This window comes from Coptis chinensis, chromosome 8 (genome assembly GCF_015680905.1).
Source record: "Coptis chinensis isolate HL-2020 chromosome 8, ASM1568090v1, whole genome shotgun sequence".
Lineage (NCBI taxonomy): Eukaryota > Viridiplantae > Streptophyta > Magnoliopsida > Ranunculales > Ranunculaceae > Coptis > Coptis chinensis.
The window spans coordinates 38,818,935-38,834,897 of NC_141463.1; the positions used below are offsets into that span (position 1 = coordinate 38,818,935).

A 15,963-nucleotide genomic window follows, 5' to 3' on the forward strand; every position below is an offset into this window, starting at 1 on the left:
CCACTTGTACTCCTCTGATTGGGTCAAGGCTTAGACCATTGGAGAGCTCTTTCCGAGCCGGTCGTTTTGATATAAGGTATGCCCAATTCCGAGGTCTGAGTCCAAAGATACGCCTTCGGAAGTTCTGCTGACTTTGTGTGCTATTTCTGCCCACGTCGACTTTTCAGCTTTTGACCGGGCTTTACAAAGGCTTTCTCTTCTTGAATCTTGGCCTTTAATCATTGGAACTCCTTAGCAACCGACCTTTGCTCCTTTATCTCACTAAAGTGGCACATTTCTGCACATCATGGACTTTGAAGCCTGAAATACATAAAAACACATAATCAGTATTAACTCTTAATTATTACTCACATAATTGGTCTAAAAGTATGATGGTTAAAGGGTTAAAACTACAGTTACGGGCTCTTATCAACAACCACACTGGGGGCAGAACACTAGCTTTCAATATCCTAAGGCAAGGATACTTTTGGCCTTACATGCAAAAGGATACATAGGTGTTTGCCCGCAAATATGAAAAGTGTCAAAGATATGTGCCACTTATCCATGCTCCAGCAACAAAGCTGCACCCATTGGCCAACCCATGGCCATTTGCACATTGGGGAACTGACATTGTATGACCTCTACCACCCGCTCCCAGCAATGTCAGATTCTTACTTGTCACAACAGATTAATTCACCAAGTGGATAAAAGCAGTTCCCCTTGTCTTCATTCAAGAACAAAATGCTAGAAAGTTCATTTGGAACAATATTGTCTACAGGTTTGGCATACCCAAGGTTATCATCTCAAATAATGGGCAACAGTTTGCCAGAGGAATGGTCGCTGAACTCTATAGGAAGTTTCACATTACCCATTTGTTCTCAACTCCAAGGTATCCACAAGGCAATGGTCAAGCTAAAGTCTCTAATAAGGTCATTTTGGATAACATGAAACGTAAATTAGATGACACAAAAGGATTATGGGTCGAGTAACTACCTAAAGGTCCTATGGGCATACCGAACTACACCAAGACAATCAACTGGTGAGTCCCCATTCTCACTGACATATGAAACTGAGGCCGTCATACCTCCTTAACTGGTAGCTCCCACTCAAAAGTTAGACATTGTGCACTCTCTAGACAACGAGGAGTTGTTATGTAGATAAATGGATCTCCTAGATGAAAAGCGAGAAGGTGTTGTACTTCGCTTAGCCACTAACATGCATATTCTGAATAAATCATACGACAAGAGAGTCCGGATTTGATCTTTCAAATCTAGAGATCTAGTTCTGCACGAGATCGCAGAGCCCAACTGGGAAGGACCATACATCATCGACAAGGTTTGTCGAACTAGTTTTTACTATATACACACTGTTGAAGGGGACATTCTTGTCAAACTATGGAACGCACAGCACCTTGGCAAATACTATCAGTAAATTGTTATTCTATGCTTCTTTATGCATTGTTCACTCCTCTCCAAGTCATCAATAAAGTTCTCCACATTGCCATCAAATTTATTTTGTACATCAGTTCTTTATTTATGATCTACAATGGACTAAGCCTTTAGAGAATTATCTTCTCACTATCTGTTCAAGAATATTGTATGCCAATTTGCTTTAGAACCAGTGATACTGAGTATGGAAAAGTTGGACTATGTGCCAGATCCTTTCTCATTCCCACACAGCTGGAACTGTACGCTAGTTCTTTCAAACTGCGATTATCCTCGATGGGTTAAGCCTTTAGGGAATCGAACCACAATAACTGTTCAGTAAAGTGTACGCCAATTTGACTTAGAACAAGTGATAGTGTTCTTGATAGCTTGAACTGTATGCCAGTTCCTGGAGCTCTCAAAACATCTAACATAGGGGTTACTGGGAAGATCTGGGTTGGATCCAGATCCTAGCATGCAATCATTGACCTGGAACTATATCGGCATAATAGCGCTGAGGAAGACTCCTCCAATGTTGTTCTGGTGATAACCTATTCATTTTTTAAATAAATAGGACCTATCATTATTAAACACAGTGTCGTGCTCATGGCACCAAGTTACTTTCGTAAAGACATATGTCTCTATTGCGATCAAACTCTCAGTTATAGTTAACTTGAATAGCTTCCATGATATCCTGATTATGCCTCATTTTAATCTATTTAGCCTGCTAGGGTTGCCTATTGTTGTTCCAAATGAACTTTGGGGGCATCAGGGGTAAAGTATGCATAATATTACATGTCATATAACATAAAATGCCTTAAATGCATTCATAAACTAGAAGAGTTGCAGAGTTCAGTAAGTAAGTAGTATGCATGCATAAGATAGAAGAGTTGTAGAGCTCAGTAAGGAAATAGTATGTGAGCTATATAGCTCAATATTATAGACCTATAGAATAATTGTTTAAAAATAATTGTTTATGTGAATCATCAACTGAAAAGCTTATGAAGTAGGGGTATAATCAAACTTTGGTTCACCATCAGTGCTTGCTGCTACACCATTGTCAAGAACTCTTGTTTCACTCTCTTAAACAGACTGTGTGATTGGATTAGCTGGAACAGTTGAAGGTTGAACAGAACACTGACCTAAAGCTAGAACTGGCAAAAAAGGAAGCTGAATGGGAGGCATGTCGTCATCGATGTCTTCTTCAGAAGATGAGGAGGCATCAGGCATAAGTTCATCCTAGATAGCTGAGATACTGGTGTCTAGATTAGGAAACAAGATGAAAGGATTGGTCACGCACCCCTGATCATCCAACTGAGAAACATACCCAGTAGCCTCAATAGCTTCCTCAAACTTAACTTGTCTGGCTACATTGAAGGACTCTTCAGAAACATCAAGCACTCTCAGAGCAAAGCGAATGGAATTTTCAGCTGACCTCTTCTTCACCTCCTTCACCACTTGGGAATATAACTCAGAGGTCTCCGCCAAAAGGTCACCATCCTTCTTATTAGAGCGAAGATGTTTTTATTTTAGAGCCCCCTCATAGCCTGACATGACCTCATTTGCATGGACAATGGCTTGGACAAGGGTTCTCATCTCGGTGTTCCTACGGTGAAGTTCCCCTTAGACCTGGTCATGCTTTGTTTGCAGAGTGGTGAAGTGGGAGAGCATGTTCCAAGAACTTCACTTTCCAAGTGGCAGCATCAGCAGCTCTTTTTTGGGCTTTTTCCAGAGAGCTACGGAGGTTGGAGATAGTGTCTCTCATATTCTTGAAGCCATTATCAGATTTCTTCTCTTTTGCCAAGAGTTGGTCAACCTAGATCTGCAGCTCCTTAGTTCTCTTCGTAGCAGCCTCTTTCACCCAGATCAGCTCACCGGTAGCCATGGCATCAGATGATGTATCGGCAAAGGCTGCAAAGATAGGTTCTTTCATGGCCAAAAAGTTATTCACTAACTGGAAAATAATATAGGATGTGTAAGCAACACAATGAGAGAATGGAACATTGAATAGAGAAGAAAGTCTTACCTTGGCAAGGTAAACAGCAGATCAGTGAAAGGACAGGTCCAGGCTCCCAGCCATGTTGGCTTCAGCCTTGTCAATAGGAAATCGCGCAACTTCTAAAACTCCAAGCGCGATATCAACATCATTAACAGAGTGTTTGTTGGTAACAGATAGTTCATCAGTTCGTCCCCAACGCCTCATCTTCACGATCATCTCCCTTTCAGTGGAATCTGGAGATCTCGGTGAAAAGGGAATGTCGTCACTCACCCCCCCCCCTCCTATCACTGAATCGAGGAAGAAAGAGAGCGACAGTTACAACAGTTGTCTCAGCAATGCCCTTCCCTTTGCGATTATCAATAAGGGAAGGGTCAACAGTCAGGGGGACATTGTCACCAGTTTGTTCAGAACCTGTGGGAGGATCTAGAACTGGTAAGGGTACAACTACTTTCTCAAAACCAAAACGGGGAATAGTCACAGGAATCTTAAAAAGTATTTCTTCATTAACAAAGAGAGGGCAAAACTTTATTTTCTTACCAGACATGGCAACATCAGAAGCAGAAGCAGGGTCAGCTCTCTTCAATCTAGAATGATTGGACGCACATACTCCCCTTTTAAAATTGCTTGCTGCCAGCAGTTCAGGGCCCCTCCCGCCAATGATCACACAATCATCACTGACTGTAGGCTCCTGAACTGAGCCCAATGTCACAACATCACCGGAGGTAGCCACAGAGCTCTTCTCCTTACGGTCCCCTCTTCTTCTAGTACTCAAAGAGGATTCATCCTGAACTGGAGGACGAAAAAGTCCAGCATCCTCTGGTCCAAAGGAGGAATAAGTGTTGTGCTCTCAGAATTCATAATACTTATCCCAAAAGGGGAAAAGCCGGGGACAAGTTGCAGCAATTCTTCAGCAAACATGTTGAAATATTCAAAAAGACGGGTGGGATCAGGAACTATCACCCAAGGCATCCTCTCTTCCTTGGGGATCTTCTTGATGAAGTCCACTGTAGCAGCATCAGTTGAAGTTAGTCGATTCCAAGGGGAAGAGTCATCTAAGGAAAAATAGCAAAGAAACTCAGTCGAAAGACTCTTATAGTGATTGCAAAATTCATAAGAAAAGAGACTTACTGGTTGGAGCATGAGTGTGTTTTCTGGGAATAGGAATTCCCACAGGCTCACCATCAGCATCAGAAAGACGAACGTCCCATGCATCACCCAACACACGGAGATGGTGATTAGCCCAGCCTTCGTCACTCTACTTCCCCTCGAAAAAGACAATCGGAGAGTTCTTGTCCCTGGTCATGAGATAGTAGTATGATTGGTCTCAAATACGCCGGACCTCATAAAAGTACCCAAACACCCAACGATTCAAAACGAATCCATGCCTCTTGACCAATATGGCAGAGTACATGACAGTTCTGTAGAACAAAGGTGCTGCTTGACCAATTAAGAGCAAGATTGAAGTGAATCAGGCACTCTCTTAATAGTGGGTGTAGGGGAAGAGTGAGTCCAGCCATAAGTTGACCAATGGTGATAAGCACCACTTCTTTATAGGCTAATTCATCTGACAACCTCCCCTACTCCAAGCCGATGTCATCAGAGATGTGAAATTTTTCTCGGATCAGTTCCAGAGAGGAAAGATCTCCAAAGTTTACAAGTGACCAGTTGGGATTTATGATTGGAAAAGACAGAAAGTTTCAAGTTTTGGTTAAACCGTAAGCGGGGTATCAAAAGGTTCAGTATACAGAGAAAAAGTAGTGGAAGACGTAATGAGGATTCTCTCACTAGATCATTTATATACAGATAAGATAGACGGTTATGATTAGCCCAAGCATTGCATCTTTTCAGGATGGAACTGCCATCATTACCTTTTTTGGGAAACGGCGTGTCTGTTTAAGCCGTCTTTTCAGAGCCTTAATTAGTTGGATACGTAAGCAGTTCTAGCAACAGTTTAGGAAAAAGATTATCGCACCAAAAGCAGTGTTGCTTCAAGCGCCCACATGCCATATGGCACGATAGGGGGCATCTGTAAGGGGGATTTCCCGTCATTGAACATATGACACGTGTATGGGAAATAACCTACGACTATAGATGTCCAGAATGAGATGAGGACCATCAGATCAATTCTGTGAATAAGTGATCTCGTGCTTAGCATGAGTGTTTAGTGGACAAGTGCTAAGCACGTGGCTGACCGTCTCTAAGTATGATAGCTCTCCAAGTTGTTAGGAACTTATATAGATAGTTCCTGAACATAAGGAAACTGAAGATGGCCATCTCTGATGATAAGGAAAGAATCGTGATGACATATTTTAGGAGTTACCTTTTAGATATAATCTTCCCATAAACGATGGGACATTATGATCAACAAGGAAACTTACCTCTCATAAGATATGGTCTAGATTCAGACTTCCATAAGGAAAAGAATCCTAATAGGAAGGCAGAGTTCAAAGATGGAAGGGAACTCACAAGCGGTGAGGACAGTCCTAACCCTAGGACTCTCGCAGCTCTTCCTATATAAACCAGAGGAATTCGCTCTTAGAAAATATGCAAAATAAGGTTTGATTCTTCTAAATAAACAAGGTGATACGTAGGCAGCTGCCAGCCAGTTCAACCCTGTGCTCACAATCATCCCATCTCTTCTCTACTCAGTAAAAGCTTCTAGATCACAAGGCACAGAGGAAGATCAGGGGATACTCGAAAACGCCCCTACAGTATCCATATGGCAATGGCCAAGCTGAGGCCTTTAATAGACTAATTTTGGATAACATGAAGCGCAAACTAGATGATGCGAAAGGGTTATGGGTCGAAGAATTACCTAAGGTCCTATGGGCATGCCAAACTACACCCAGACGATCCACTAGTGAGTCTCCATTTTCACTGACTTACAGAACTGAAGCTGTTATCCCTCCTAAACTAGTAGCCCCCACCCAGAAATCAGACGTAGTGCACACACTAGACAATGAGGAATTATTATACAGAGAAATGGATCTCCTAGATGAAAAGCGGGAGGTCGCCACATTGCGTTTGGTTGCCAACCAACAGATTCTGACGAGATCATACGACAAGAAAGTCCAAACTCGGGCATTCAAATCTAGAGATCTAGTCCTTCGTGAGATCCCAGAGCATAACGACAAGATTGGGCCCAACTGGGAGGGAACCTACATCATCAACAAGGTCGGATGAACTGGTTTTTACTACTTACACACTATTGATGGAGAAGTTCCTGTCAAACCATTGAACGCAAAGCACCTCTGCAAGTACTTTCAGTAAATTATGATTTCATGCTTTCTTATGCATAATTTATTCTCTCCAGTTATCAATAAAGTTCTTCAATTTGCAATCGAATCTCTTCTTTGCATAAGCTCTTTATTTTTTATTCTTAATGGACTAAGCCTTTAGGGAATTTGATACTCATTATTTGTTCAAGTATATTGCCTTGGAACTAGAGATACTGTGTTTGGGGATGCCAAACTGTATGCCAGTTCCTTTTTTTGTCCCCATGAAACCTGAACTGTACCGCAATTCTTTAAGATTGAGATAATCCTCGATGGGTTAAGCCTTTAGGGAATCTAACCACACTAACTATTCAATAAAATGTATGCCAATTCATTGAGTTCCCATGACATCACTACCGGGGTTGCTGGGAAGATTTGGGTTAGATCCAGATCCTAGCACACAATCACTAGCTTGGAATTATGTCGACATGATTGCGCTGAGCAAGACTCCCTCACTATTGTTCTAGCGATAACCTATTTATTTTTTAAATAAACAGGACCTATCATTATTGAACATAGTGTCATGCTCAAGGCACCAAGTTACTTTCGTGTAAGACATTCGGCTCCCCTAGGATGTTATTTCTCTACTACGATTGTACTCCGTTACGGTTAAATATGAGTGGCTCCCATGACATCTTGATCAGATTCTGGTTATGCCTCTATTTAACCTGTTTAGACTATTAGGGTCACCTATTGTTGTTCCAAATGAACTTTGGGGGCATCAAGGGTAGAATATGCATAGTAGTTCATGCCATGATATGATGTATAACATAGAGTGTTTTAAATGCATGCGTAAATTAGAAGAGCTGCAGAGCTTAATAAGTAAATAGTATGTGAGCAACATAGCTCAATATTACAGACCCATAGAAATATTGTTTCAAAATAAATGTTTTCTAATCATGAACTGAATAGCTAAGTCTTTACTTAGCTTGTTTAGCAGGGGTAGAATCAAATTTTGGCTCAGTATCACTACTTGCAACTGCACCAGCATCAAGAGCTCCTATGCCACTCTCAGAAACTGACTGTGCGGTCAGATTGATTGGGACGGTTGAGGGCTGAATAGAACATTCAACTTAAATGGGCATAGGCAAGAAGGGAAGTTAGACGGTAGGCATGTCATCGTCGGTGTCTTCTTCAGAAGATGAGGAAGCATCGGGCATGAGCTCATTCTGAATTACTGAGATACTGGTAGTCATCTCAGTTCAAGGAATAAGATGAAAGGGTTAGTCTATCCACCCTGATCATCCACCTGAGAAATGTATCCAGCAACCTCAATGGTCTCCTCAAACTTAACTTGTTTGGCTGCATTGAAGGAGTCTTCAAAAACATCAGGTACTCTTAAGGCAAAACGAAGAGCATTGTTAGCAGACCTCCTCTTCACCACTTGCACCACCTTGGAATAGAACTCAGAAGCCTCTACCAAGAGACCATCAGCCCTCTTTACAGAACGTAGATGCTTCTCTCTGAGATCCCTCTTATAACCTACCATAGTTTCATTAGCATGAGTAATGGCTTGGCCAAGTGTCCTCATCTCGGCATTCCTACGGTTAAGCTCACCTTGGACTTGGTCATTATTTGCTTGAAGTGTGGTGAATTGGGAGTGCAGCTCCAAGAACTTCACTTTCCAAGAGGCAGCATCAACAGCTCCTTTTTGGGCATTATCTAGAGAGTTTCAGAGATTGGCAATCATCTCTCTCATGTTACTGAAACCAGCATATCTGACTTTTTCTCTTTTACGAAAAGTTGGTCAACCTGGGTCTGCAGTTCCTCAGCTCTTTTCTTAGCAGCTTCTTTCACCCAGTTCAGCTCACTAGTAGCCATCAGTGGCTGTACTAGCTGATTTCATGAAGATTGGTTCTTTCATGGCCAAGAAATTATTCACTAACTGAAAAAAGAATATAAAACATGTAAGAAACACAATGAGATAAACATGACATAGTACAGAAAAAGAAGTCTTACCTTGGCAAGATAAATGGCAGACATGTGGAATGACATATCCAGACTACCAGCCATACTGGCTTCAGCTCTATCAACAGGAAGTCGCTGATAAATGTGAAATGAATAGTCTACCTACGAAATGAATGATGAATTCAATCCGTAAGTAAACTAAAACTGGACTTTTACTAGTCTATTATCAAAGCTTCTACTCTCTAAATTGCACTAAGTGGAGTAGGAAGTTAGATTCCACTCCTAGTTCCCTAGCATGGATTGTTTTCTAAGTCTAAGAAATCGCTTCTTAAGTCAATGAGAGATTTACTTTAATTACTTAACTAGACTACGATGCAACTACCCACGAAATGCAACTAGTCGACATCGGACAACTAAAAGGGAATGCTACGTTGATTCGATGATAAGGAGTTAGAGGGGGGATTGATTCCACCTTAACTCAACTTATCCAATAACGACGAGTCGTCGTAATCCGAATTGAACTGCTACACAGAACAATCGGTTCTTCCTAATCCCTAATTACACATGGCATTTCTACCAATTTATAACTAGCATGTGAACAATTAAACCCATTCTCATGGTGAACTAATTATTTCTGGCGTGGAATAGAAATTACGACGACTCTACGATAAACGGGATCAAGCTTTCATCAAGGCTTCTCAACCCCCTCTAATGGAGTTTAGCCTTGAATCATTCCGCAATCATTCCCATTTAGATTAAAACTAAACATAATATAAAGCATTGAAATTTACTAATTTAAACAATAATGAAATCTAAATTAATGACTAAAATGAAATAAGAACAAGAATTGAAATTAGATCTAGAAATGGAAATGACAAAATCGAAATTGATAAAAAATACTACTTTATTGATCTAATTAAATGAAGAACAAGATTCAAAGGTTTAATCTAATAAAGGATTTGAAACTAATTAAATAAAACAACTAAATCTAGATCTAGAAGCTATTTTAATGGCTACTTTCTATTCTAACCTATCTACCTAACCTAACTGCCATTGACTGCCATTAACACTGAGTCAAGCTTTTGTTTTTATACATCCAAATCCAAAAATCGTGCATGGGCTTGGAGCCATGTTTTTTGGGCCGAGAATCGTGCCCAAAACCCAATTCTTTCAAATCCAAAAAGGCCTCTTCAGCTGCAGTTGGCTTCCACAGACTTTTCGTCCACTTCTGCTCCTCTGATTGGGTCAAGGCTTGGACCATTGCGAAGCTCTTTCTGAGCCGGCCGTTTTGACATAAGGTAGGCCTCAATCCAAGGTCTGAGTCCAAAGATATGGCATTCGAAGTTATCTTTGACTTTTGCTCCTTTATCTCGCTAAAGTGGCACATTTCACATAATGGACTTTGAAGCCCGAAATGCATAAAAACACGTAATCAAGATTAACTCTTAATTATTATTCACATAATTGGTCTAACAAGATGATTATTAAGGGTTAAAACTACAGTTTTGGGCTCTTATCAAACCACCCCCAAACAGCATTTTGCTTGTCCTCAAGCAAAGATGAGAAATTAGAATAAGTGACCAAAAAATGGAGTTCTAACTACTCTCGTTTCGCTGAATGCGATTGCATTGACCATATGCAACAAGGCCTTAAACCACTAGGAATTCCCTAGTGGACGAGTTATAGCCTCGTGAGAGTTTTCCAGTGAAGGTACTCACAAACTTCATCTATACTACAACGACTAAGAAAATAAAACTATTGTTTCCTTATTCATGCTCCAAATTATCTATACATCTCACTAGCTATGAACAAGAATAACCAAGTCAAAAACCTAAGTTAATATATGCATAATAATCTATCATCTACAATAAACATATACACAATGAGTGGTACTATATAAAATGTTTAGCAGGTTTGTTTCTAAAACTCGGAATAGCGTCCTTAAGTAGGTTCTCACAATAATAGTCAAGAAACAACACTCTGATTTTTCCACTCAAGTTTAATTACTCCATTAATACAGTGGGCACACTTTACCTTACAATCTCAATGACACACAGAAGCGAGTCGATCAAACACATCCGCCACTTACTATCACACTAACTTATTCCTAATTGAGCTAGAGGTCTTTATTAGGTGTTACAGGGGATTAGGAGATGGTTTAAGAAGGAAGGAAATGGATATTCTAAAGGACAAGTCTGAGATAATAGAGTCTTCATATTATGTAACTAGAGAAAACCTTGTTATTTACTTTTTGCTTCTACACTTTGTTTCCATCCTTAGCCATATTTTTTTCTTTTTCTTTTCTTTGGCTTTTGACTCCCTTTTATTCTATTTTTGGAGTTTTATTTATTTCTATTTTTTTTTTTTCTTTTCCTTGATGGAAACTTCTTTTTTTTTTCCAAGCAACTAACTAATTTTTGTTTACACAGGTTTTTCTCTTCTTCTTTCTTCACTCATTCTATTCTCAGACTTATCTTAATTGGGTAGGTTGATTTATTATATATATATTTTTTTATTTTGTTTTTGTTTTTGTAACAGGGTAAAGGAATTGTGGTTTATGGAAGGCTAAAGAAAGGCTCGTGAGGGGCTTACTAGCGGAAAGTAATTCATAGGTTTGAATTTCTGGCTATATCGATCCAAAGAGGGCCTAAATTCTCGCTTAGGATATGGTTTAGTGATCAAGCAAGTGGACGTGTGATTTCTCTATCCGGATTTTACTTCTCCCTTGTGTCATTTCTCAAATGTTTCGCTTCATATAAGGCTTTAGGCTATATTCTCACAGATTTGTAGAATAAGTACTCTAGCCTAGATTTCAGAAACTTATCGCTAACAATCATAGATACTCATGTAATATATTTATAGATAGATGCAAAGATTATTACCTATATATTAACCTAAGTTTCTAACAATTATTCTCGACGCAAAAACTCATTGAGACTTCTAGATTGTTAAGAGCATGGAGAAAGAAACAATACCAATATTCCTAAGTGTATAGCATAACTTATTTATTTATATTTTAAATTTTTGAAATTTTAACTAGAAAACAAATGCATCTTATATCTATCTATATCCTAACAGACGTCTTTAATTACACGAGTTTCTATGCCCCCCCAACAAGAAGCATGCTTTGTCCTCAAAGCATTTAAATAAAGAGGGTAGGAAAAATACCATTGAAGCCGCGGAAATTCGTGAACATCTGTAAAACAAGGTTAGAACGCATCTTAATATAGGAAATAAAACTGACACAACTCTATAACGAAGTTCTACCCATTATGGGGTTATCGAATTAAATTACTTGGGACATAAGCGCATTACTAACGAAACTAAAACTTACCTCCACTCCCGCCGTTATTCGTCATCTTCGCCATCCTCCACTTCTATAAAGAAGTGAGGCTCCTTCAAGCGGCCTGCCATGCTATGATAATTTGCCGCTTCACGCCATTTATCATCTATGGTTGCTAACCTATTAAGTGCCACTTGGTCCGATGGGGTGTAGGTGCAACCCGGTGAGGTTGTATCCGCCACCCTTGCCAAGTCATTGCACGGAAAGATCGAATAAGACTATTGGTGGGTCGCGACGCGTCTACCCTAATCCAATCCGCGGAAACGTGTACAAAAACAGAAAGAAACATAGCATAATACGTAAAATTAGAACAGGCATAAGAAGGTACTTATGCCTCATGGTATGGGCTCGTGCTAAACTAGACATCAAAGTTCGAAGGTCATAGAACCGCGCCCCGCATAAAAGCAAGGAAAACGCCGCAAGTGGCGCCATTCACGTAAGAAAAAAACGCCATTCCCCTAAAATGTTTAGCATAATCCAAAACATAACAGTTCCTATGTTCATGGACAAAGCTACCAAGGGCAACGCTATAGTCCCCTTGGTCCTCAATACGGAAAAATGCCCGCCCCATAAGCCTCGTGCAAAAACTCATAAGTGTAGACATGCATATTATCGAATCCAATAGCACCATGGGTCTTGTATCTCAATGGGCATAGCAAGTCCAAGAACAAATGCTAGCAAGAACCCGGTAATTTCCATTGGTTCATCGTCAATATTGATGGAGAACACTTGTTCTCCATCCGGTCTCTCAAAGAAAATGCAGTTATTATAAAAATAAGATGCAAGTCTTTGGAGAATAAAGTTCAGCCGGTTTACCATAAGAGGTTCCCAGCCAACGATGTGATCACCTCACAAACCAAGCACCGTAAAGTAGTGCTTTGGAACAAATCTTCGAAAGACTGTTCCGTATCAATGTTGGAGATGTCATCTCAAAATTACGCTTTGGAATAGCTGCGAATGATCCGGATACTACGCTAAAAAATTGGAAAATTTTTGGTCCACGGAAGTCGGCGCCGAAAGCTTTAACTAGGGGCGAAGTCGCGCTTTTTGTATTTTGAATTCCAGTGTTTTAGCGCGAAGTCGCTTTTTGCCTTGAATGCGCCGCGCCAGCCTCGAGCAAAATTTTCATCGAAGTGTAGGCGCTGAAGGCGCTCCTTCCGCTGGCCCGAAGAAAGCGCTTTTGCAAAAATGAAGTCGAAACGGGAATCGCGGGTGTGAAGGGTGAGTGATGGAGTTTAGGTGTAGTGTGAGTTGTGAGGATAGTTTGTATCAAGTTTATATAGGTTTAAAGTTGCTAAAAAGGATCGGAAAGTTGCCAAAACTAATTACGGCAGTTTCCGGAAATCCTAAAATTTCCAAACTCGAAAACGGAAACAACTCATATCCTGGATTCTAATTCAAACCCAAAGATCTTTTAGGTTGATTTTATGATAGAATGTACCTATTTAATCTAGGTTTCATCCTACAATGATACTTAATCATATTTCTCGCCTAAACAACCATATTTTCACCTTGACTCCACAATTAATTCTAATACGAGGGGTTATACAAACATAATGCTTGAATTGATAAAACCACCCCCAAACAAGTTGGGAAGGTGGGCTCAATATGAAACAACCATGCATAATGAAAATAAGCCCTTTATATTAAAATTTCATTCGAGTAGTAAAAAATTAAATTACAATAAAACAACAAAAAACAAATAAAAAAAAACAACCACTATCAATCCTCACACTTCTAAACAAATCGCCAAATAAGTGGCGGAGGGCACACTCTCTAGTGGTGGCTCCCTGGCTCCCGAAGGTCAAAGAGCAGCCGCCCTTCGCCGATGACGCCATGCCTCGTAGCTGTGTCCTCGGGCGAGTCTCCGATGAGGTGGGAAGCGCGCAAGCATGTCCACTCTAAACCGGGCGCCTGGCCTCCATCTCACCGCTCCCATCTCTCATCCTCTCTCCGCGTGCGGATCTCGGTTGTGATGAATAGTCGCCTGTCGAAGTCCGAGGTCCAGACAGACAGATAGTGTTTAGTGAACGATGCCCCTATGAAGCACAGCCATGCGCTCGTCGATCGCACCAACACCTCTCGAAGGCATCTCGCATCAAAGCAGTCAAGTCTTCCTCATCCCTCGAGGCATCCCGATGTCCCCCACCTCCTCTTCTTCATTCTCACTCCACCATCTTCTTCTTCTTCTTCTCTATCCTCAGCCCTCCTCCAAACTTGTTGGACACACTCCCTATAGATACGCTGTTACGGTTGCAGGGTAATGTAAATCCTCTCGACGCCGGAGTCGCTTTCATCTTCAAAGATGATCTTGGTGATTAACACGTAAAGAGGTGCCAAAGACTTTCCGACCCCCCTCTAATCATCATGCTTCAAAGAAAACTCCAGGATACAGAAATCGCATTTCTGCCCCGAGTACCCATAAGACGGGAGGCAGGTCGACCGATGTCACCGACCTTGTCCTTCCCTTAGGACATTCCGACCAATCCACCGGGTCAGAGCCACCGGGTTGGTCCCGAGTGATGCCCGGCGCACACAATGGGAGTTTGTATTGTAGCTCCCATTGATGACAAACCACGCCCATCGAGGCTCTACCCCACCAAACCGGGGCTCCTCGTAAAGTGGCCTCCAGATGGATTCTAGGCGGAATGCCTAGAATCTCAGCCAACAAATCCAAAGAGTCAACTCCCTCCTCTTCTTCCTTACCATCACAAAATCCTACTCCCCTCCAACTCCCTTGTGTGTGTAGAACCGCCGGACCAAGTCTTCGTGGTAGAAGGCTTCGGGTCGAAAGTACCGAAGACTATTCCAGCCTCTACTAGCCATTTCACACCGTAAAACGGCGCCGAAATGGTCGGCAGAAAAAACTTGCTTCCGGTATAATTCGGGCGCTGTTGAGCCATCTAGTGTTTGGAATGGAGTGAGGGTTTAAATATGATGTGGTGGTGGTGGTTTAACTTGACCGACCGAAAGAACAGTGGTGGTGGTGGAGTGGTGGCGCGCAAAGACCAAATTTTTGAATTTTCGGTAGGTTTTGTTATTTAAATCGGGGGGGTGTGGTGGTTTGGTTTTGGAGAAGATTTGGGGTTAGGATTTGATTTTGGGGCTGGGTTTATGGTATTTTCTTTTTAATTTTTATTTTGTTTAGGTTTGGAGCTTTGTTAATGGCGGTGGAAGATGAAAAAAAAATGATGAACTGTTGCTGAGAATGTAAGGCGCTGAAAGCCACGTGGTCGCTGGTTGGTTAGCCCAAGCCCAAAATCGAAATTTTTGATTTTTTTCGATTTTTTCGCTAACTTCAATTCAAAATTCCCGCCGCTACCGGGTCCGATTTTTTGAATGAGATATGGAAATGATCAGAGAGAATTTCCTATCCAATGATCCATAAAACACTCTATTCCGACTTCAGGTGACATACGAGATAGTGGAAAACGCCTCGAAGTGCGCAATGACGAAGTTATGCTTAACGAATGAACTCTAAATTAATAGATTATGTCAATCCGAATCGTAATATAATTAAACGCCTAAGCAACTCTAATGGGACATAAAACATTTTAGTATCGAAACATTTAACACTTCCACCCCCAAACAAATTTTTTACAACGGCTTAGAAAATTTGTTTTTAACAAATGGTCTTTTAAAGTCGATTCCCGAGACTTCCTAGATTACTATGTTTATTTTTTTTTTTTTTTTTTTTTTTTTTTTTTTTTTTTTAGAAGGAAAAAAAATAAGCAATAAAGACATAATTCACACCATAGAGAAACATGACTCAAAAATCCGAGAAAAAAACATGCAAGAGTGGAAAACGGAACTATGTGAACCGGGACTTAGATCCGTACTTACAGCCACACACACTCCATAGGGAGGGGTCCGGTTACCTTAATGGTGCACTTACCAATATATTAAAGTGAAAGGAAGTGCACCAAACACAGAATTTGAGTCGCTTATAGTCGATACTCGACTTTATCTAAAACATATGTATGAACATGCAATTGATCATATATCAACAACCTAAATAGTTGTGGATCATTCCAT

General features: G+C 40.8%; 1 protein-coding gene across 1 annotated transcript; it reads left to right on the plus strand.

Moving 5' to 3' along the window:
• The first annotated feature begins 6,168 nt into the window (after window positions 1–6,168).
• LOC147481421 (uncharacterized) lies at window positions 6,169–6,585 on the plus strand. The gene has a single exon (XM_086578930.1). It carries the CDS (start codon window positions 6,169–6,171, stop codon window positions 6,583–6,585), a length of 417 nt encoding a protein of 138 aa, XP_086435056.1.
• Window positions 6,586–15,963: the final 9,378 nt, after the last annotated feature.

What these genes read in the sequence shown, in the direction of transcription:
- LOC147481421 (XM_086578930.1), top strand. Translation starts at nt 6,169, where the DNA reads ATGAAGCGCAAACTAGATGATGCGAAAGGGTTATGGGTCGAAGAATTA.